The following is a 24,583-nucleotide window of genomic DNA, read 5'->3' as shown; positions in this document are numbered from 1 at the left end:
TCTCTACCAAAAATACAAAAAATTAGCCGGGCGTGGTGGCGGGTGCCTGTAGTCCCAGCTACTCGGAGAGGCTGAGGCAGGAGAATGGCGTGAACCCGGGAGGAGGAGCTTGCAGTGAGCCGAGATCGCGCCACTGCACTCCAGCCTGGGCGACAGAGCAAGACTCCGTCTCAAAAAAAAAAAAAAAAAACAACATTGAAAAATATCTACAGGGAACCACAAACTTGAGAAGTTACCTTAAAAATGACCAAGTAGTATTTCTAGATATCAAAAGTACAATAATCAAAATTTAAAACTTTATGGGTTTACAGCAGACTGGCAAGAGAAATGGCTACCCAGACAGTAAGGCAGAAGGAATTAATAAGAATGAACCACAGAAGGATGTTTTAAAAAGATGTGGGGCAGAGAGGGGGGAACTAGGGAAGGCCTGTTCAGAGAAATATAGATTGAAGAAGTCTAACATTTATCTAACAGAGTTCTGAAAGTAGAATAGAGAGAGAATGGAGAAGAGGCATTATTTGTTGAGAGAATGACTGAGAAGATTCCAGAGCTGATTAAAGACTCTAAATCGTAGGTTTAAGAAGTCCAGTGAATCCTAAGCAGTCTAAATCAAATCCTAGAAACACAGCACAAGATAGGAAAAGGATAGATTAAAGGAGCAACAGTCGTCTTTACTATTGACTTCTCAGCAGCAACAGAGATAGACGAAAGTGGGGTAATATTTCGGTATTCAAAAACAAAATAAAAGGTAATATTTCAGTATTCAAAAACAAAATAAAAACAAGACCCCAAAACCTTTCAATCAAAAATTTTATACTTGGGCCAGACGCAGTGGCTCACGCCTGTTATCCCAGCACTTTGGGAGGCCGAGGCGGGCGGATCATTTCAAGTCAGGAATTCGAGACCTGCCTAGTCAACATGGTGAAACCCCATTTCTACTAAAAATACAAGAAGTAGCCGGGTGTGGTGGCGTGTGCCCGTAGTCCCAGCTACTTGGGAGGCTGAGGCATGAGAATCGCTTGAACCCAGAAGGCAGAGATTGCAGTGAGCCGAGATCACGCCACTGTATTCCAGCCTGGGCAATAGTGCTAGACTCAGTCTCAAAAAAAAAAATTACATTTAATGAAGATAACTATCAGGAATATGGATTTTTTTTTTAAAAAGACGTTTTCAGACAAACAAAGCTTGAGAAATGCACCACCAACAGCTAAAGGAAATTCTAAGAGACATATTTCAGGCAGAACTAATCCCAGATGGAAGATTTGAGATGAAAGAAAGCAATGAAGAGCAAAAAAGTAGTCAATATATGGGTCAATCTATCTAACAATATAAAAAATTAAACCAATCCTATAGGGTTGAAAAAAACAAGGTATAATTAAAATTCATGAATATAGTAACATATAAATCAAATGATGGTATTTTGAGATTGTTGAGATCATTGTCCTGTCTGGGATGAATGGTATTTCTTACATTTAGACTTTGAAAGAGAGAAATAGGCAGACAGAATCAACAGGGCATCATAAAAACAGCGCAAAGCCGGGAGGTTTGGATTCTATTATCAGCTCTGCTGCTAGCTATATGGCCTTTAAAAAGCTACTTTTCTGGTCAACAAAATCAGTTTGCTTGTCTATTAGATGAGGCTTTGGAACCAGATGAATTTTAAAGCCCCTCATTATGATTCTATGAGAAACAGGTTCTCTAGGAAAAAAAAAAAAATCAATTGTCCTCCTCCTTTGAAATTTTATCAGTAAACACCTGCATTTCACTTCTGGCTAACTTTTATGTATCAGTTCAAAAATTAAAGCTAAATGTAGTCTCGCTCAGGTGTGTAGTTGGCTTACCTTTCTCGTTTGTTGGTTTTGTTTTCTTTTGTTGTCATCTAGTAGCCAAAAAGAGTAATGGCAGTTTACCAAAGCCTTAGGAGTAGGTAGCTCTTTGGATATTAGGGAGCATTTGCAAAAACAAGCTGTGAAAAGCCAGCCTAGCTTTGCAACCATTGTTCTTTCTTTCTTTTTTGTTTAACTTATTAATCGAACTGATATACACCTCCTTTGCCATCTTGCCTTCTTTCCTTTCATCCTTTTGCCCTCCTTCTTTCTCCCTCCTGTCTTTGCAGGCTAATAATAAGCCGGAGATCGAAGCAGCCCTCTTCCTAGACTGGATGAGACTGGAACCCCAGTCCATGGTGTGGCTGCCCGTCCTGCACAGAGTGGCTGCTGCAGAAACTGCCAAGCATCAGGCCAAATGTAACATCTGCAAGGAGTGTCCAATCATTGGATTCAGGTATTAGGAACAAAAAAAAATGTCATTTGTTTCTCATCATTTTTCACCTTTTTATGACTTGATCTTTTATCTCCTGTGCCAGTTGCTGTTAGTTCGTCCCTCTCCAAAGTGGGAGAGAAGGTGATTGGGCTGGAACATCGATCATTCTTGTCACCCTCCTGATCGCTAGGTTATTTTGGTGGATCTCACTTATTAGGTTGGTGTCCCTTTCCACCTTCACTCTTCAGCCCTTCAGAGCCACATTTTTGGTTGAGCAGGCCAAAGCGCATGTCTTCACGGAGGTATTACAGATGAACTGTACCTCCTCCTTCCTGGAACCAAAACATTTTTACCATCTTTCCTTTTTCACGGTCTTTCCTGTTTATAGAAACTTCCCAAGAATCAGTTATAAAACTGAGAGATGATTCTATTCTAGGAGGAACCATAATAGTAGCTCAGTCTCTCATTCACTTTGCACCATTTTTTTTTCTTCCTTAAGTAACAAGAATTGTTTTCAGCATCTTAGAACTTGCTCCTTTATCTGTGAATCTGATTACATTCTTTGTATAGTATCCCAGTGAACTTCTAAAGGAATAAAAAGTATGCAAGTAAATGGAAGATTCACAAAGCAGCTAAAAAACGACCAGTCCTTATACATTTATAAGTGAAAGAGATAGGAAACGTAGCAGGTTATTCTGATAGTCTTAAAATATCATGGAAAACAAGGCTAAATAAATCTTTAGCCCTGCTGACCTGTTTGGGGAGACAGGATTTTTTAAAATGAATTAATCTCACTTAACATTAATCCTAAATCCTAATTCTGAAACTGTGATGTCCTTAAATGTGTGAATCAACATCGAGGTTTCTATAGTGATGAATAAGCCACAAAGTTGTAAACTAGCTATATGGTCTATGCCTGTGCAGAATCCACTTAGCAGCTAAGTCAACACTCTTTTCCAGTTACGTGTGAACTGGTTTTGTTACTTTATTTTCTAATAACTACCTTGTACTGTTGCGTGCTTTTTATTCATAGTGCTTTTTTCACTTTTGGTGTTTATGCTTCCATAGTCATGCTGTTTACAAAGAGGTTTTACAAAAACTTTTAGAGGTTTCTGAAGCTTAGATAGACAACAGTGAGTAGGTACTGCTTGCAAAGGACACCTTCTTTCCTTCCTGGTTTCTTGGCAGGTAAAAATGATACCATGGGGGTGGGGAGTGGGGAAGGGAAGCCACAGTGACTGCATTAGATTTCTAAGCCACCTTTTCTCTGCTTCCTTAGCTAGTGGGCTTTGTATACAAGGGAAATTTTTATAAAATGAAGAAGAATGCTTTGGAGGATCTGAAAGAGCACTTTGACCTTCAATTCTTTTGCCTTTATCATATTATATTATTTTAGGACTCAGCACTTCTCATTCCTCCTTCCCCCCTGTTGAAAGATGGTTGGGATCTAAAAAAGATAGCTTTCCTTCCCACTTCCCCATATGTGACATAAGAAATATGTTTATTTGAATTGGCTAAGGTTCTTATCTGAGAAAGCAAAAGGCAGGAGAGTATGAAACAAAGAATATCGCATTCTGATAATGGAGGAAATGTACCAACTAGTATTTACAGATTATAAATTCTTCCATCTAATCCAAATTTCATTTTCTCTTGGGGCTTCAGTTATCATTTGTAGGTAATGTGGTCAGAGATTTCTGAAGAGATAGAGATAAAAGAGGTCATTCGAGTAACTGTTTGAAGATGAGTTGTATCAGTCAATTAGAAAACATTATTAAAGCGAGACTTGTTTTAATTGAAAGTTCTTGTTCACATTTCTTTTGTCTTGTGAAATTGCTTTATCTTGACAATTTTTTTAAAATAATTGCTTCAGAAAACTTTTGTCCCAAGATGGGTAAGGGGCATGCACAGCATAAGTCTGTCTCTCCTGGAAGTTCTTTTAAATTTGACTATTTGGTTTTCAAAAGACTGGAAATTTGCCAGTACCTTCCTACTTAATCTCAAAGAGTTCCTAGTGGAGTTTAAATAAGAGCTGAGTTTTTCTTCCCTCCTTCCATATGTTTATAGGATAATCTTTCTGCCAAAATGTTTTGATACTGTAGGAGAGGCACCGGAAAAATCTGGAGGTAGGAAGTTAATCACTTACCTTGTGGGACTAATGAACGTTGCATTCTGTTTCTCAAATCAGAACGTGGTAGAAGGTTTATTAAAGAGTGTTCTTTGGGAATGTGATTCGAAGAAATACATATGTGTTTGTTTTTGCTCTTTATCAGGTACAGGAGTCTAAAGCACTTTAATTATGACATCTGCCAAAGCTGCTTTTTTTCTGGTCGAGTTGCAAAAGGCCATAAAATGCACTATCCCATGGTGGAATATTGCACTCCGGTAAGTTTGACACCTGCCTGATGTGAAAGTTAGTTCACCTGGGATAAATTTCAGTTTTGTACAATACTGCAGATCATGTATAATGCTGTGATTTGTCACTTCCCCAGATGTTCCCCAGCTAAAGTGGCTCTCAACTGTAGGCTTCAGGATTTACCCTATCCCTGGTGCCTAGGGGAGTGCCTGGCACATATGGAACATGATAGACCCTCAATAAATATTGTTGGATGAATAAATAGGGTTTTCATTCTGTGTGCATGGTTGTATTGAAGACGTTTTCACATTTATTTTGCACAGCCTTAGAGGTTGTGTGGGGCGATCTTATGGCCATGAGGCATGTTGAGAATGGGAGATGGTTCTAGGTTCCCCCAAATTCATAACCTACCACTTTTAATCAATGTTGCTCGCCTATTATCTGTCCTGCATACTAGTGACATTTTAAAAATCCATTTTATATGCTAACACTTACTAAATGCTAGGCATTTACCTTTTAAACTACCCTGTGTAAAATAAGTACTGTGATTTTTATCCCCTCTATACAGATGAGGACTCTGAGGTCCTGAGGGTAAATAATTTGCTCAGGGTTCTATAAGTAAGAGTTGAAGCCCTCTCCTAAGATGTTATCTTAGGAAAATGTTAAGTGGCCAACAGAACTGTGAAAAATCACTGGTGAAATGGCAAGGATGTAGACTTGGTGGCCAGACGGACCTGAGTACAAATCTCCCTAAGAATTAAAGACAGGCTCCTCTCAGGTTTGTTTTCTCTAAAATAAACCTGTCCCTGTTGACTGTAGAGCCACCCTTCGCGTTTCTCTTCTCTTTCTTTAATTCTTGCAATCTCCTCTTCTCTAAACTTTACATCGTTGCTATTCAAGATATGGTCTGTTGACCAACAATCATATGTCTATTGGCATTACCTTGGTCTTTATTAGAAATGCAAAACTGCAGGCCCCAACTCCTGATGCTCTAAATCAAAACCCGCATTTTAGCGAGATCTGCAGCTGGTTCCCATACACAACAAAGTATGAGAAGCTCTGCTTTAGAGCATCTCTCTCTTCCATCATCAGAGTGATCCTCCCAGATATTTGCCTTTCTCACTTTTTTTCCTCTTACAGAGATGGTCAGTGATTGAGAATGTACCATGCTATGAATGGACCAAAATTTAGTGGGTGAAGCATGCTATCATTATGTACTAAGTAGTTTTTAAAATACCATAAAGTGTGGTAAAATTTAATGTCACCTTTTTGACCTTAAGACCTATAAACTACCATTTATCGAGTAGCCTAGTAAGCTTGTATGTTTCATTTGTTTATCATAACAACGTGTTGAGGTGTTGTTGCTCCCATTTTACTGATGATCAGAGCCTCTGAGAAGTAAATAACTCACCCAAATTAGTACATGCCAGGCCTGGTTTCAGAGCCCCATTTGTCTGATTCCAAAGCCTTTGCTCACAACCACAACACTCTCCTTGATGACAAAACAAGTGTCATGGGGCAGAAGACTGGAGTGGTCATTAGTTTTGAAATCATACTGTCCTAAATCTGATCTCACCATGATCTCCCTTTTAGACTACATCAGGAGAAGATGTTCGAGACTTTGCCAAGGTACTAAAAAACAAATTTCGAACCAAAAGGTATTTTGCGAAGCATCCCCGAATGGGCTACCTGCCAGTGCAGACTGTCTTAGAGGGGGACAACATGGAAACGTGAGTAGCGGCAAAAGCAGAACAAACTCTTGTTTGATGTATATTTGAACTCCTCTCAGCTGAACACCCTCCTTCACTCCCAAATGCAAACAGTCTCTTGTATTTCTTTGTTTTTATTTACATTAGCTGAAAAGAGAAAAATAAGCTGATGTCCAGTTGCCACTTTCCCACGTCACTTGACAATTTCTTTTTCCAAAAGTTAAACTTTACCTCACAGGGGAAAAAAAAAAAAAAACCCACAACACAATACAGCCACTAATTGCTTTATAAGCCTTATAAGAAATATGGGACTGTTTACAAATGAGTGATTCCAGTGTTTCATTTTGATTTTCCTCTCTCACAAATCAGTAAATGTGTGTCTTTTTGTATCTCATTGTGTGGTCATATCTAGTCACTTGTTTCTACTCAAAAGAAAATATAGTCACAGGAAACTACTGCACAGTAAGTAGTAATGATTCTCAAGATCAAAGGGGATGTCTTCACCTCTTTTCAACCTGCTCCTCTGTTTTGCCTTAACTCTGATGGCAGTCACACAACTGTTTGTTTTTCTTTCAATTCACTTTACACCTTGGTTTGGCTATTGCTTTCCATGGTTCATACTTAATTGGCTGGATTTTATTTATTTTGACCTTTCCGTAAATTTTTTTGCGGCTGAGTTTGCGTGTGTCTCTCTTCACCACCTCATTTTTTGTTTTGCAGTCCCGTTACTCTGATCAACTTCTGGCCGGTAGATTCTGCGTGAGTACTTTTGCTGAAGGGTGCTGCTACCACCAACACATTCGCTCGCTTGGTTTTCTTTTGTTCTGTTTATTTGTTTGTTTTGTTTTGTTTTATGGACATATTAATTCCCCTTCCTTCATTTCAGTTTTTTTTTTCTTTTCTTGATGAGACTTTGAAAGTACCATCTACACAGATCAGGAGAATCAGAGTGGGTTTTTTGGTTCCTCCACCAGGTGAAATTCAAACCAGCAGAAATCCTGGCTTGAATTCAAATTATAATCAAAGAAGTTATTGGAGTTTTAGCTGTATTCCTGGGAGACACGTTTATATATTTCTTCATATAAAAGCAAGGAAGAACCTTCTGATTACATAATAACATTCTTTAGCCATACTTCTTGAGATTCGATGCTTTTTAGAATCTTTAGGGTCTGTTATAAGTGGACTATTAAAAATCAGCAGAATTCGTTTTAAAGTATGATGTTGAGTTTGGTTGAATAATTTTAATGAGGTGTGCGGACTGCTTATCAGGTTATGCCATGCTATTTGACTAATCATCATATACAAGGGTTTCTAAATTTTGAACTAAACTCATTTTGCTCTCTTCTCCAAACTAAATATTCAGCTCATAAACAATTATACATTTGCTCTAGGAGGAAAGTATTTCTTTGTTATTACTATTGGTGTGTATTAATAATACTGAGGTTAGATACCAGCAGATGATTTGTCTCAGAGTTTATAATGTTAGAAAACTCTTTTTTGGGGCCTGTGATTTCTATATTAGCCAACAAAGTGCCTGTTTTAAAACTACATTATGTAGGGTTGTTATAACAAACTTTTGGTATTTCAAAGTATGCTTTATTAAAATATTTATTGAAAATCAGACGGCTCTATTATGTATAAAGGGGAAATGACCAATTCGGAAGATAAGCTTGTGTAAGAATTCAACTTCTTTTTATTAAATCTTTTTTTATTGTTCCACCACGTAATTTAATTTAAACGAGATCCTTTTTTAACAACCCTGTCGTGATAAATGCAAATTATTAATTGAGGTTTATTTTCAGTCTTTAATGGGCCTAAAGGAAGTAGAAGGCTACTCTTTCCTTTTTAAAACTTCGTTATTGCGCCCCTTAATTTTGAGATATGGTAGCTGTAAGTAGTATATTATCTGATGTATTTAATCATCATGCTTAAAGAACTTTGGGAGTTATTTAGATTCAGTTATGTCCTCTGCCTCTTGGAAATTGTTTTTCCTAACCCAGGTAGTCTATTATAGAAGTTACAACCTTTCATAAATAAGAAACTTTTAAAGAGTTGATACACTACAGTTTCAGCTTGATTGGATCCTGATAAGTGAATGCATTTACTCTATGTTGAAATAAGTTTAACCAAGTAAGAAATCCAAACGACAAATATGCTAAAGAACAGTTGTTACAAATACATAGATAAGAGTAGCACAAAATAATAAACAAAGAGTAATTAATAGTCCTTGAAAGGCAAAAAGGAGCTACATGTAAGCTAATGAGAAAAAAATTATGACAATCAATTTAACTTATTTTAAGTAGAAGATTTTGTCTTTCTTAAACGTTGAAATACTTTAAAATTAATAACATCTTTTATTTAAAAACATTTTTTAACAACTAAAACACACCTCCCAATTTGCCTTTTTATGAAGAATTGGTTAGATTATTCAGAAATAGTGGGAAGTTTTAATTTTGAGGAAGAAAAGAAACCTAGCAGGCTAAAGTCTTGTGTTTTCTGTAATAGCAGTAATTGTATTTAAAGTATTTATTCATAGGATTATAAATACTATATAAAATACATTACAAAGCCATCCTATTCAGGCATAAGAGCCATGTCCTAACGTGTTTTATTTTGCAAGAATTTTATCTGATGTTAACAAATCCTATGATGATTACAGTATTTGATCCATTTGATATGGATCACAGAATGTGAAAGTTTCCAGAGATACAGACTGTTTGGTTTTCCTTAGACTAAACTCTTATTTGCTTGTGTTTGTCATATTATTTTAAACTAAAGCTAACATAGGCCTTTATGTTGTTTGTCCATAAGTGAGCCATTCAAACAATATTCTTTGAGCGATTCTGCATTGAAACCTAAATGAATGTCAACTTTTAATTAATAGAGTTTTCATAAAAGATAAGGTGGTGGTGGGTGGGATGGAATTGACCAAGTAGGTCATTAACTCTTATAGTAAGTAATCCTTCTGGGTATATGGTTTTGTATTTAGGAAATGGGAAGTGGGGAACAATATTATTACCTTCTTTTGGAAGTGTTTTAGAAGGCTTTGCACTTAGTTTTGTTTGTGGACTAAGTGGCTTTGTATTTTTACTAATTCTTGGTTTTTAAATGATTCATCTCTGACCAGTACTCCCTTTTGGCTCATTTTCTGGTTTAATAAGTGCCTCTTTTTGTGTATATTTTTTAAGATTTCTGGTTATTATAAGTTCTTGTGCTTATGCATGCTGTGATAGGCGCCACGGATATTAATAAGAAAAATAACATGGAATTATCCTTGAGGCTAAGAATTAAAGCTCTGTATAAGATTTTCTGTATAAAATGGTATTAAAGTGTGTTGGATTTATATGCCTACTTTTCTTGGTGTACTTATGCTCCAAGGTCTTAGGCTTTCTTTCTTCTATACACTTCCAGGATAGCAACTATTATAAGGGAAAACACTACTAATGTATTTTCCCTGATGGTAGGCTTTTTGCTTATTAAAAAATATGTAATTGAAAGACTGATCTGTTCCAAAAGATAGTTCTTATAATACAAATAATCCAAGTATTAATTTATCTTGATCTGCAGTGAAGATTTCAAAACAAACCTTAGCATTTTTCTGATAATGGGGTATGCCAGGGTTCTAGAAGATTAACAGATTAACTCTCCAAAACTATAGTGAAGATTCACATGGAAATCTTTGGATCTGCTTATTAAATTGAGTAGTCATCCTTTTGCTTCCTCTTGACAATTTAAACGTCTTTATAACTCATTTCAATTTGATTCTGATTACACTTGACCTACATGACATTGGTTTCATAAATAAGACCTTTATCTCTCAGGGAAGAATTCCAATTCCCTAGTTATTTGCTGTAGTGTGTTGTAATTATCTTACTGTAGTATATTAAGAAATAATGAATTTCTGGCACATTTTCTAATGCAAGCTTAGCTACTGGTAACTACATCTTTTTCTTTTTTAACGTAAGAAGAAACAAACACATTCTCCTTAGTGTTTCAACCAAGTCCTTCAGTGTTACTTGGACACTGGGCTAAACCAGGGTCCTCTCTGAATTACATTATCGTTGACTTTTGGATTTATGCCTTTACCTAAGGGCTTTCTGTGTCAGCAGAGAAATGTAAGAGACCTTTTGTGCTATTCCAATTAAAACAAAAAGTACAAGCCTAAACTGGTTTTCAGAACAGATGGTTTTTTTCCTAAGGTTAATCCACAAGATACTATAAAAACTTCAAGGATAATTAATAGATCAGATATGAAAGGAAGAAAAAATGTTAACCCTACCAGAATTCTAGCCTATGGAGATAAGAACAGATAGGTGTTTATGTACAAAAAGCATATAGACTATTCCTGCTAATGATCTCCTCTTATTTTCTCACCTATGTTTTAGCACACAGTATCTCTAAGAAATATTTCAGATATCATGACATTCTATGAAATTTAGTCATTCTTTTTTAAAACCTCACAATATAATCCAGGGTCATTCTATTTTGTGCTAGAAATTAGTAGTATAGTCTTGCTGCTGAATTGGAAGATACATTTCTTCTTTACAAAATTGCATAGATCAAAACATCTTGATACATGGAGTCTTAAGAAGTCTTGTACTAGAGTAGCCTCTTTGAAGCTAAAAGAATTGTAAGTATCTAGGCAAATGTACAGCTTTGATTCAATAAGAAGAAAGCCTATAAATGGCGCAGGTGTAAACAATGTAAAATTTTAAACCACGTAGTGCTAACACAATTTCAGAACTATAGGATGTGAGAAATTACAAAGTAGGAGGACAAAATGCTTCCTAGAAACTGTCTCCCCCAACCTTTTCTACGATGGGAGTTTTCCACAGAAACTTTTGGCCTCTCTTCATGGCTTTTAATAAAAGCAGAAGTATGAGAAATCATCTCTCAAACCTGGATTTTAAAATACTTGATAATATTTAAGATATAGGAGCAACTAAATGTATACATTATCCATAGAATTAGAATAAAAGCATTCTAGGCCATGTGTATAACATAACTGTGTGGTGGGTTTTTTCTCCATTAATGGATGGTATCTGTAACTAATCACATTTTCTGCCTTATAGGCCTGCCTCGTCCCCTCAGCTTTCACACGATGATACTCATTCACGCATTGAACATTATGCTAGCAGGTATGAGACTAGTTGAATGCCAGGCAAATATTGATTGAAATAACTAACCAAGGAAAGCTAACCTATAATATTTTAAACAGATCTTTTCTTTTTTCCCCAAACTTGTCTGATTCCTACTAATCAACTTGCCCTCTAACGTGCATGCCGTTCCACTGCATGTTGTTTTTGGTCACCAACAAGAGCATTAGTCCAGAATAATCTTCCCTAACCCTGGCTTTTAAACATTTCCGGTAGCCTTGCTATGTTTTTTTATACTGAGCACATTCACCAAATTGGCTTACAAATAGTCTAACCTCCTTAGAAAACTGCTAGACCAGACATTCATATATGAAAAAATGATACTGTATTATGTGGAGAATATGAAAGCATCAGCTTTCCATTTGTGTGTTTATTTTACATGATATACTGTAAAGAAGAGAATAATTAATTTTCCTAATCCTTGGACTTTTCTGTCTCACCTTCTTTGTGTTTGAGATGATTTTTATACCTAAAAACTGAATTACTAATTTTAAAATATTTTATGCTTGTTAAATCCGTGAGAGTTTGGTTAACTTTTTTTTTTAGTTGTAAAAAGCAAGCAAACAAACAAACAAAAAAAACCCTGTATAATTGCCTGAGGTGAAGAAGATTTTAAAGGTAAAAATTGGTGGCAGAATGTTTAGAGAGCTTACTGTGCATCCATCTTTTGTCAATATTCTAACTGCTGGACATGTTTACCAATCGTGAAAAGCGTTAGCTAGCTGTGTAAGTCTCATCAGTGGAAAGTAGTAATTGTCTTAAAAGACAAGGGGTAGTGTAAGGTAGGGAGTGCACTTACTGTTAGGGAAGCTTTTCTTCTGAAAACAAAGACTTGTTCTCAGTGAAAGCAAGATCGATCTGTAGGGGGAAAACAGTGAAATAAAACTTTCCTTAGAATTTATATCATAAATGTAGTGCTGCTAACTAGCTGTGGTCTACCACACACTGCCTCAAATGGTTAAGCCAACACACACATCCTTTAATTTGAAGGATTCCTTTCTCTTCTTGCCATGATTTATCCTTTAGTTTTCAGGAATGTTCGATTAGGTCTTGAATAGATTCTAAGACGTCACATAAGTTTTAATGAGCTTTTACGTTTTTTATCAGGCTAGCAGAAATGGAAAACAGCAATGGATCTTATCTAAATGATAGCATCTCTCCTAATGAGAGCATGTAAGTATCCCATCTCTTTTTACAAAATGTTCCTGACAATGAAATTGCTTTGAGGGATTTAGAGGTAGGATAGCCCAGGATATAGGAATTAGCATCATATTCATTTGATCTTTTAAGGAGCCATTCATTTACTTTTTTCCTTTAATTCTTAATGCCCTGGCATGGAATGAGCTCATCCAAATTCTGGCATTATTAGTATTCAGAGTAGCAGAAATAGTTTGCCTTATTCTTATTTAAACTTATTTCATACCATATGATTACAAATTGCAGTCCCAAGTACTTATAGTAATGCTTAATCTTTGACCAAACCTGCCAGATATTTAAAGGGATAGGATATTAATTTTAAAGTCATGGCTAAGTACTATTTTCTCCACTCATGGGGAGTGGAAACGTGATCTTGGTATAGCATGGCTATTCACATATGGTAGGTTAGCTGGGCATTTTCCTTCAGAAATCCAAAGAAGTAGATTTTTGTGATTTAGCATCTTCACAAGATAAATAAAGTGAGGCAATCTTATGAAGGGTTTCCAGAGGAGAAGTACAAATTCAGGTTGCAGGTTGTTAGCAGGATGATAAGCCAACCCTGTTAAACTTTAAGGACGGAGATAGAGTGGTGCTAAAAGCAGCAGGGAACACAGCTATGGCAGGGAAACTGAGGCTTCATTATAGAGTAAGGGCAGTGTTCACAATACAGAGCATGAGGGAACATTGCCATGAACCAAGTAAATACTGACCAGGGCTTGAGGTAGAGAGAGCAGACATTGAAGCAAATATGAAGGAAAAAATAAGGATTTGCCAACTGAATAAATAACATAAAGAGAAGAAATCTAGTCAAAATATTATGATGCCTTTTTAGTTTGATAAAGTATGGATATCTCGCCCATCTTGGAGAATATAGACAAAGGGAAGAATAGTAAATTTATCATATGTAGTTGGTGTGGCAACACAAAGTCATGCTCAGATGAGAAAAGAACCTTCATAAGGATTAGGCCAAAAGAAATAGTATCAAAGTGGCATATATATCACTGGTTATTGAAGACATGAAATAAATAATCTCATCTGGTACTTAAACGATCAAGCTAATAATAAAGAATCAAGTCAACCCTCAGTCACTTGTATATGACTTAGTTTCTTCAAACAAACAAACAAAAAAGCCTTTCCCCAACCATAACTGTGATGCCTTCTCTTTCTTAGCTATGGGAAAAAGTATTAATGGTACTAATATATAAGATTCTTCAACAGTAAAATGTGTGGCCAAAGAGTCAACCAAATGTAAATAGCTTGTGCTTCTTTGACTCACTGATTTTGGTATTAGAAGCTCTAGCACATTCAAATTAATTCGAGTTGTATCTGTGTAACAGTGGCTGTCATTCATTGACTGCCTAAGAGAACAGGAAGAAAAGTGTAGTTACAACTCTAGGTTATAATTAAACATGGGAAGTTCTAGCAGTACAACTTCAGAATTTGGAATGAGTGTGATAAATTAGGTGGTAAAACTGCTTTTGTTTTATTTTAAAATAAAATAAGCTTTAGCTTATTCTGAGGACATAAAATCCATTTTGACTCAATGTTGGATGGCAAAAACTCATGGCATTTTAGGGGCAGGTTTGGGGAAGTGGTTTGGTGGATTGGTTGACTTCACTTAAATGTGTGTTTTTAATACCCAATAATTGTTTTTAGTCAGCTTTTCACATCTAAACCAGGTAACTGGCCTGGTAAACAAAAATAATTCAAATGAGGAAGACTTTTTCCTAAATTTCTGATATTTTTCAACTTAAGTGGGTATGGAGAGGAGAATATTAGTATATCATCTTAGTGATATGTAACCAGAAACAAAGAGCTTTAGCCTGTCATTACGGACAGAATAAAATTCTTATAACTTGGAGGTAAACAGGCCTTTCGGGAGCTTGGAGCAATGCATTCAGAAAAAAGTTTGTGCTGTGTATTATAGAGAGTTCCTAGTTTCCGGGAAAGATTGCAGCTGCCTCCCCAAATAGAAGGCTTTTTGCCTCCTTTTCCCCCAAGATTAGTCCTTAAAACCATTATGTATAAATTTAAAAATAAATAAAACTTGTATCTAAAAAAACTCTGCCCTGAGGAATGAGATGTTCAGTCTTCTTTTAATCAGTCACCTTAATGGCTTTTTTCCCCTCAATTTTTGTTTTTCTGTCTAAACAATAACTGAATGAAACAATCATTTATCTCCAGTTTAATTGTTGTTGTCATTCTGCCTCAATGACCTATATAGGTTAAAACTGACTTACTGAAGCAATACTTTTTGGTTACATTGCCTTCCACTTAAGAAAATATTTCCTCTGTTACTTTTAGAGCTGCAAGGTATTTTTTCCTACTCAGTACAACAATAGCGTGGGTTAGTGAACAGATTATCTTGACAGGCTTGGTGGCCAAAGCATTATACAGCCATTATTATATCTTTTAATATTTTTTAGCTATTGACTAACATCCACGTAGAGTCCCAGTATTTCTGTAATTCTGCCTTTCATTTATCCATGTAAATAGGCCAATCAATTTCATTTGAAAATTTAAGCAAGAAAACACTTTGAGTTGTTACTAACAGAATGGTAGATCACAACCTCAACAGTATCAAAAGGTCTTTAGAAGCAGGAAAAAAGGTCTAATTAATTGTTAAGAGCAAATAAATGTTTCTATTTTCAAATACACTCCTGAGTCCCTAACCCCCAAAGCAAAATAAGGGGGGGAAAAAACCAAAACCTTTGATTTTATTTTCCAGAGATGATGAACATTTGTTAATCCAGCATTACTGCCAAAGTTTGAACCAGGACTCCCCCCTGAGCCAGCCTCGTAGTCCTGCCCAGATCTTGATTTCCTTAGAGAGTGAGGAAAGAGGGGAGCTAGAGAGAATCCTAGCAGATCTTGAGGAAGAAAACAGGTGAGTTTTCTTTCTAGCTTTGTCATTGGTATGCAGAGTGCATACACTTGCACACATAGAAAAGTGCCAGGAATCTTCACTTAGAGTCATTTTATGTCTAATTGTTTTCTAAAATAATCTGTTTAGCTCCATTTGCAGATTCTCTTTTTTTTTGTTGTTATCTGAAAGAAGACAATGGATGCAATAGTATGATGAAGAACTCATATTTTAGGTGTGAAGGAATTAATGCTGATGGTGGTATTTGACTTGTTGCATGTGTCTCCAAGGCTTTGATTTTATATTTCAGAATAGAATTTAAGAAAAAAGTAGGTTATTTAATTTTGTGATTATATGATTTTTTTACATGTGTTTGGCCGTATTATCTACCTCAAACATTTAAGAAAGTAGGGTTATTGGCTTGGTCATATTGGGAAACCAATTGTTTCATCTTATTTTTCATCATCAAATACAGAAATTGTTATTTATGCTCACCATCATAGCAGGTTAGTGAGACAATTCCAATTGTCAGCCATCACCTGTAAAAGACAGTCATGTAAAAATAGCAGAAACTGTAGAAGAGAAAAAGGCTAAAGAACTCTCACAATGACTGCAGGGAGGACAAAGATGTAAACATCTGGGGTATTGTATTGTGTCAGGATAATGCAAATCATTGGACTTTTAGTTTTGTATTACATTTATTATGTCACAGGTCCCTTGGTTTAAAAAGTCTTCTCACATGATCACTTCTAACTCACAATGTGCCTTCTTCAGACAAATGCCACCAAGCAAGGATTTAAAGTAGATGTTGCTCAGATTTGTGGGTCTTAAAGTACTTTGATCTCTTTGGTTGAGCCCAAGGCACCAAAAGCTCTTAACGTAGGCAACACAGTGTGTCTGAGATCAGTGCCCTCGGGAGTATGCCACTTCAGGATGAAAAAGCAAGCTGCCACTCATCCATTGCTTCCTGCTGCCACTGCGAGCCTTCTAGCTCTTAACACCTCTGACCTATGGCCATAGCTGCTTATCTGGTTGGCTTCCCTTTAGTCTCTTTCCCACCCTTCCAATAAATCCTCCATACTGACTCTACTTGTACATCTTGCCAGAACCAAGACCCATCATGGCATTCCCCTTTCTCTGGATTTCTGCATGTAGAAAAAAATCAAGCTTCTTAGTGGGGCATTCAAACCCTTCCACAGTATTCTCTTGACTTGCTTTTTCGATGCCATCTTCTTTTGTTCTCCCTGTGTTCTGGCCATGCTGTTGTAGCTAGTATTTCTGAATACATCCTGCTCTCGTCTACCTTTGGGGTCAAGCTCAAGCTTGAGTCTCAGCCTAACTGCTAACCACTAACCCACCACTGCCGTATCTGACAAAGGAATCCCACCTATCCTCCGTCACATCGCTCAGAATAACTTTCCCCATGGAGCCCTGCTAGATCCCTGCAGTTGGAAGAAATCTGTCTTTTGCCTCTATTCCCAGAGCACTTTGGACCTTTCTCAGAAAATTCCTTGACAGTTTGCCTTTTTATCAGTTATTACCAGCGCCTCTCTTTAATGAGCTAGTGTGTGTCTTTGGGGCATGGACCGTATCTTAATCATCTTCATATCCTCCACAGTACTTAGCATGGTTTGAATATTTAATGGCTACTCAGGAAATGTTTGGTAAAAACCTGAAAATACAGCAAGAACATCACATGAGTACCATCCACGAGATAATATTGAACTTTTTTTGTTGTTTTAATGATAGCTTTATTTTTGGCCTTACTTTTAAGTGAAGTAAGTGAAGACCGTGGTAGAGAAAACATTTCTCTCCACTTTATTGAGAATAATCAGTAATATCCATTTATGTTAAATCTGTAATGATTGTAGGGGGTCAAAGTCAAATTGGAATAAAAAGTTGGAACTGACACTGTAAATAGAATTTGATGTTACCAAGGAGTAAATATATTTTGGAAGTATATGATTGTGTAATGTATCTTTTGAGCTCATTGGTCAAGAGCCCTGCCTTGTTTGTGGTTAGCATAGTCTCTCTCCATACCATTGCACCTGGGTCAAAGAATGTTGGTAAAGAGTACTGATAACTATCATTTATATATCATTTTGAGTGCACTTATACATATTTTAGATCATTTAATCTTCTTACAAACTCCATGGAGAAGAGACTGTCGCCTTTCTGTGAATGAGACACGGGTTCAGAGAGGTTCACACAGCTTGCCCCAGATTTCCCAGTCAGCCAGTGGTAGAACGAAATCGAAATCCAGACTTTTCTGACTCTAAATAGGCAACTCTACCTTCAACCAGATAATAAAGAAGACTAAGTCTCTGTGAATGTCATTTACATAGAATTGCAGCATATTCCCCAGAATATGCCTTAACTTAAGGGACTATCTATGAGGACTAAGTGTCCCTGAATGAACCTGTTCATCTACTTGTAGCGCAGCAATAACCACTTTACCCTGGAAGATATCCAAGACCGTTCTCCAAGAATGGGATGGTTTGTTCTCTAAAAGAACAAAAAGCATAACACCAGGGCTACTTCGAGCTCCAAAATGAGGACTCTGGGGTTGATGCAAATCTTTGTGTAAGTTACCTTGACCTTCACGAAATGATCAGGATGAGCTTCCTTCATTTTCCCTTCATTTTTTCCTATTTGACCTACCAAATTCCAAAGAAATGTCTCCACAGAGTTCCCTTCCTGAAAACAGCCCGTGTGTTTTCTTTGATCTGCCCTGTCCTGTCTTCTTGCAGTTCTGCGCAAGGAGCTTCAGAGCCCTAGATTTGCCTTCGCTACCCTTGAATTCAGTGTTGCTTAAGGAGCCTTTAATTTGCCATTTCCTGTTGAGAAAACCCAGGAATTCTTTAGATGCCCTCTCTGTGCATGTCTAGCTGGCTGTGTCCCAAGTCAGCATTGGCCTATGCAATCTGACAAATACCAGCATACTTTTAGAGAAAATAAGAAAGGATATTTAAAATTGAGATTGCCCCAAGTCCTTTGGATGTGTACTTATTGATCTGTATATATATATATATATAGTGTTCCTTTAGCTGTGATTTATCTCCAAATAACAGTTAGCAAAAGAGAGAGGCCTGGAGAGCCCCACTCCTGACTAGATATTTATTAAATTCCATTAATTGTTCTTATTCATGACACCTCCCTACAACCCCCTAGAAAAACAGAAGATGGCTGTTTGAGAAGTATCTCAGAGGTATCTTATCTCTGTCTTTAGAATTCCATTTCTCCTGCTTGTTTCACACAATATTCAATAAATATTTCTTGAATGCATTAATGAATAAATGAATTGAAGCTGAATTTATTTTAATTGTAGCATACATGCATGCACTTTTGACTAAAATTCTTTTACAAACCTAATTTCGTAGAGAAAAGCCTTTCAAAGGCTTTTTTTTCTGCTTGCTTTTCAAAATACTCCCCTTTTGCAAACTGCCTTGATTAGCACCAGGCATGGCTTTGTCATAAATTTAGAATGTTAAGAACCCATTTTCCAAATCCCAGGCACTGTATGTATCCCACATTGGTGTTCTCTGATTCTTGGTTTATGCCACAAAGATGAGGCTAAAGCTCTGAGTAAAAGCTAAATCTGACTGAGTTTTTCCCATAGTGCCTCCCATAAGTTTGGATGACTAATGGCGTTAGTGAGATATCTAATCTTTAATATTTCACATCTGCATCATATTTCTCCCTCATGACCACATATAATTCAGATTCATCTTTATTTGGCAAAGAGCCACTGGATGTTGGGTTTTTGCCCCATTGTGTGTCCTTAGCATTGCAAACTCAAGGTTTACTTTTTTTTCTTGCATTGATTAAAGCCTTCAGTCTCCTGACTTAAGCCCATAGTGTTCAAATACAGAGATGTATTTTTCTCTGCCCTGTCTAAATAAACCAAGACTTGCTCTGAAATTCAAGGTATGATCCTAGCAATGAAAAGGTAGCCTTTCTGAGACACAGAGACATTGTCATTCTACTACCTGCATAGCAAGTTGATTAGATTGTTCTCAAGTCAAAAAGGTGACTAAATATTATCACCGTAGAGTCTAAAGTTACAGTTGTTAGTATATGTTATAATATATAACAGGAGGGAACTCTGTAGATTCTTAATACCTACTCAGGACCTTTCATGTGTCTTGTTGGGCAGTAAGACCTTATGAAGCCAAAATTTGAGTTTTCTCTTGTTCCTTTAAATTCCTCCAGTGATTGTGCAAGATTTTTATTGTTACAGTCAAAGAAGTTCTAGATCAGTTACTGATACCATTGAATTAAAGTAGCTGGAAATCATGATCCCATTGCTTTACTTTGTAATTGACTTGATGACTTTGGACCTAGTCTAGTAGTTATCAATCTTCACAGCTACGGGATATCTTTATTCAGTGTTCTTTCATTAGGTCTTCGTGCAAGTCTCCAATGATGGTGAAAAGATAGCCAAAATGAAGGGAATCTGAAGAGGTTAGGAATGGGCAGTTCCTATGGAATATAAACAAAGGTGTCAGGGTGAGGAATGGCAGAGTTTATTTGAGGGAAACTGCAGTTGTATTATGTTTTTTAAGAAGACAAAGAATGAGAGGAGATGAGGCTGGCCAGGTCAGCAAGGGCAGGTCGGGAAGGGTGTGGTACCCACTGCAGAGTTGCTGCCTCCATGCCTAGTCTAGGGAGCCACTCAAGGGTGTGAGCCAGGAGTGAGGCCATGATAGTGACATGAATATACACCACACGGGCAGCTGTGTGGAGGGTAACTTTGAAAAGAGCGATGCTGGAACAAGGAAATCAAGTTGGGGGGAGTTACATGGGAGGCCAGGAAAGAGATGATTAGAGCCTTAAGTAAGGTGATAGAAATGAAGTCGACAGGCTGATTTGAGTGATATTTCGGGGGAGGGCAGAGCTGTTTGATTTGGTAGTTCTGTGGGACTAGGGTATGAAGGAATGATTCCCAGGGCTGGTAACTACAAAACAAGATGATAGTAGTTATTTGCAGCTGGGACTGATAATTCAGGAGGAGTTGCAGCAGGTCCATCCTTTAACTTGGCGGTGTTTATAGAGGTCCTTCCTGAAGGGCTGAGTAGCTGGAAGATGATAAATGAGGTATGGAAGAGGTCGAGTTGAGGTCCTGGTGACATCTCCACGTGTAAATGTCTGACGGTCTGAGAGCTAGAACTCTGATGCTTGTAGAAAGGATATAAGCCTGAGATATTAGGTCTGTGAGTCGCCAGCTCACAGGTGGTAGTTGAAACAGTGAGAATGAATTTATATATCCCGGGAGCATGTAGCAGAAGGAGAACACTGGATTTGGTAGAACTCTGGAAGATGTGAACATTAAAATGTGTATTTAATTACTTTTATATTTAGTAGAGAATACATGTATATTATTATACAAAATCCAAAGGGTTCAAAAAGACATATGGAACAAAAGTGAATCCTTCCCCAGCCTTCTCCCCTGGCTGTGGTGTTTCCAGTTCTGGAGGCTACCATCTTTCTGGGTTTCTTGTGTTTCCTTCCAAAGATGCTCTCTACACATGCAAATATTTGCAAACATATTTATGGTTGTTGGGGTTACTTCACACAGTGTCGTGCAGTGTTCACTCTGGTTTTCTCTTTTTACTTAAAAATCTCTGATTTTCACATGCTGGAGAAATGTGCCAGAAGAAGAGGAGGGCAGAGCTTGGGAATGATGGGAGCATTTTCCCACAGGAGGCAGGAGATAGAAGGGTTAGGGAACTAAAGTATGGGAGGAGGCGTGACCTTGAATGAGAGAAGGACTGCCTCTGAAGACAAAGTGGTAGGTAAGGAATTTAGGGTAAGGAAGGGAGGAAAGAAGCATCATGGAATGAATGTTAAAATGTCCAGTAGACATCATTGGAAATAATTCAAGACTGATTCCTACGGCTGTTCCCACATATTTTTAAAGTTGGAGTGGAGAGGAAAGTGTGGTATATGATACATTTAATGAAACTAGGCATTCAGGTTACTTGGTGTATTAGTCCATTTTCATATGGGGCAATTTATAAAGAAAAAGAGGTTTAATGGACTCATAGTTCCATGTGGGTGGGAAGGCCTCACAATCATGGCAGAAGGTGAAGGAGGAGGAAAGGCACGTCTTACATGGTGGCAGGCAAGACAGCATGTGCAGGAGAACTGCCCTTTTTAAAACCATCAGATCTCATGAGACTTACTATCACAAAAACAGCATGGGAAAACCCCACCCCCATGATTCAGTTACCTCCCACTGGGTTCCTCCCATGATATGTGTGGATTATGAGAGCTATAATTCGAGATCAGATTTGGGTGGGGACACAGCCGAACTATATCATTTGGTGACATGGGCCCCAAAACAAAGGGCTGCAGAGCCCTTCTTTAGACAAAGGGAGCTAGTTTGATCACAGAAATCAGAAAGCCAAGACCTTTTATGGCAAGGATGAATAAGAGCTGAAGGACATACATGCCACATTTAAGAAGCTGTGTAAGAATGGGGTCAACCATCTCAGCTCAACTCAGGCAGGGAGGACAGGAACATGGTAGAAGTGGAATCACCATTATTCACAGGCTCAGTTTCTAACGAGCAGAGCCAATGTAACTTAATTTCCTTCAGTTTATCCAGTTAATTGAAGTCTGAGGGGACTGATTCATAGTATCCAGTTCATGGAAGTGAATGGATAACCCAGAATGAAAGTTTATTTCTCCCTCTATCGTAATTATCTCTCTTTTTAACTGCCTTTATTAAATGTTATCAAGGTTGCCTTAAAGCTTTTTTAGGGGGAGACAGCATCTGTTTTAAGTGCAAATACTAGATCTATTAAAATGAGGAATATATTCATTTTTTTAGGCACACAGCATCCTGTGTCTTAGAATCCAGTGTCTTAGGAATCACAATAAAAATCAAATTGTCTTCTGGTGAGCTTAGAATCTTGGCATCTAAAATTGGATGTTTGTGAGGACTGCTTCATACTACAGAAAAATTGAAGCAGCCCTCTGGCGATTAGAATATTCACATCTTACAAGTACAGCTGCCATCTCCCTAGAACATGCTGGATAAGAGTTTATGTTCTTACAATCCAATTTCCCCCCCCCTTTTTTTTTTTAGATTTTTCATGAAGACCCCCATCCTCCTATTGGCCTTCATTTGCCAATTGTCCCTCTACAGTAGAATTGATTATGGTCATAACTTTCTTTAGCTACTTTCCAAGCCTGAGGATGTAATTCTGTTCAATTCTGCAGGTAGTTACTGAATGCTTAATGTAATTTTAAAATTATGAGACTACAAAGATGAATAAGCCTTGGTTCTTACCCTCATGGAGCTCAAAATTTATTTTAAAAAAGTTAAAATAGAAACAACTACTTATATCCTGGTGTTACAAGCGCTCTGGGGGCACAGAGGTGAATGATTTATTTTATCAGAGGGAGTAGGGGGGCCTTTACAAAGAGAGTTTAAGAGTTGAAGACTGAATGGGAGTTTTCCAGTCTGAAAGATGGGGGAAGGATGAGTTTTCCAGACTGGTGGACCAGTGAGTAATGTGTGGCGTGGAATGAGGAGAATAACAGGGCAGTGGAATGCTAGGTGGGGACTACTGTTTAAAGGACTTTGTGCATCATACTAAGGAGTTTGGGTTTTATCCTATAAGCAGGTGAATAGTGACGGCTTTTTGAGGGGGGAGAAGATTGAGAAAAATAACTGAACTGGCAGAAAGCTAAAGCCATGGAGATTGGTAGAAGCACAGTGGAATAGTCCATTAAAAGACGTCAGGTTCTTAACTAAGGATGTCTTAGGCAAGTGAAGAAGGAGGTGGAGAAATTAGAAGGTGACTGAATGAATGAGACCAAGGGAAAATGGAGAGGCATCGGGTGTTACTTAATGTTTTAATTTGGGAACTGGGAAATGATCATTGAAAAACAAACAAAAGCAACCTAGTGCACCCAGGAAAAACTCTTGATTTGCAAAGGGTTAGTGCATGGAGAGAAAGAGCTACATATCAGACATACTGAATTCTATTTGCCCAAGGACATTCGAGTGGAAATTTCCTATGTTGATTTTATGTATTCAGTTTTCAGAAAGGATTCTTTAAAAAGTCATAGCAATACAATTCCTGCAATATAAATAATAGATCAATGAACATCATAGGGATTAGCATAGTTGATATGACTGAGCTTCAGATTCAGTTTGAGCTTCCCTGTAGCCAGGGAGATAATAGGAAACAAAGATTTGTCTGTCTCTTAATATTGAATTAAAGAAGCATGCAGCATCCTAAAGAAACATCATTGTTTTCCTGGCTCTGCGTAATAATAATAATAATAACAAAAATAGCTGTCCTTTGAGTGATTGCTATGGACAGGACCTGTTCTTTCTGAGTACATATAAACTCCTATTTAATCCTTAAAACAACCCTATGAAAGAGGGGCTGTTTCCAGAAGATTAAGTGGCACAGAGTATTAAGGACACTTCATATGGCCAGCAAGGAATAGGACCTGTATTCAAACTTGGGTGGTGGTCCTGAACTCTTAAGCAGTGTTACACTTGAAGTGATTATTGGCTAGTGTCCTTATCAACATTTTTTATAACAAATCCCAAAGGAAATTTTATGTGGCTGTTTCTCATGGCCTTTGATAATTGTGGAAAGCTTAACATTAAACACCAAAGATAGGATGACAGTTCTCCAAGGATAAAGGTCACTGTTGCCTAAAATGTGTTCTGCAGAATACCACTGAGATACTCTAAGACAAAAAGGATTCCAAGGACAGAAAAACTTTGAAAGCACTCATACTGGAAAGTCATCATTACATTAGCATTTGCATTAAGGAGTTTGGAAGTGAAGAAACCTGATTAGCTTTGTCTAACCTCATGTTGCTCCCACTTACTTGACCTCAAGCCCGATTGCAATGTTTTTTTTTTTCTCTCTCTTTTTTTTATTATACTTTAGGTTTTAGGGTACATGTGCACAGTGTGCAGGTTTGTTACATATGTATCCATGTGCCGTGTTGTTTTGCTGCACCCATTAACTCGTCATTTAGCATTAGGTATATCTCCTAATGCTGTCCC

The 24,583-nt window shown here is 37.3% G+C and overlaps 1 protein-coding gene across 1 annotated transcript in view; it reads left to right on the top strand.

Moving 5' to 3' along the window:
* Positions 1–24,583, top strand: part of DMD (dystrophin) — a 2,251,240-nt gene that overhangs the window by 2,184,232 nt on the left and 42,425 nt on the right. The window contains exons 68-74 of the mRNA XM_032756167.2: positions 2,117–2,283; positions 4,533–4,644; positions 6,209–6,345; positions 7,045–7,083; positions 11,397–11,462; positions 12,588–12,653; positions 15,406–15,564. Of these exons, the coding sequence (XP_032612058.2) occupies positions 2,117–2,283; positions 4,533–4,644; positions 6,209–6,345; positions 7,045–7,083; positions 11,397–11,462; positions 12,588–12,653; positions 15,406–15,564 (746 nt within the window). The remainder of the gene's footprint in view (positions 1–2,116; positions 2,284–4,532; positions 4,645–6,208; positions 6,346–7,044; positions 7,084–11,396; positions 11,463–12,587; positions 12,654–15,405; positions 15,565–24,583) is intronic.

Source organism: Hylobates moloch, unplaced genomic scaffold, assembly GCF_009828535.3.
Source record: "Hylobates moloch isolate HMO894 unplaced genomic scaffold, HMol_V3 SCAFFOLD_7, whole genome shotgun sequence".
NCBI lineage: Eukaryota > Metazoa > Chordata > Mammalia > Primates > Hylobatidae > Hylobates > Hylobates moloch.
This window is presented reverse-complemented; position numbering and strand designations above follow the sequence as displayed.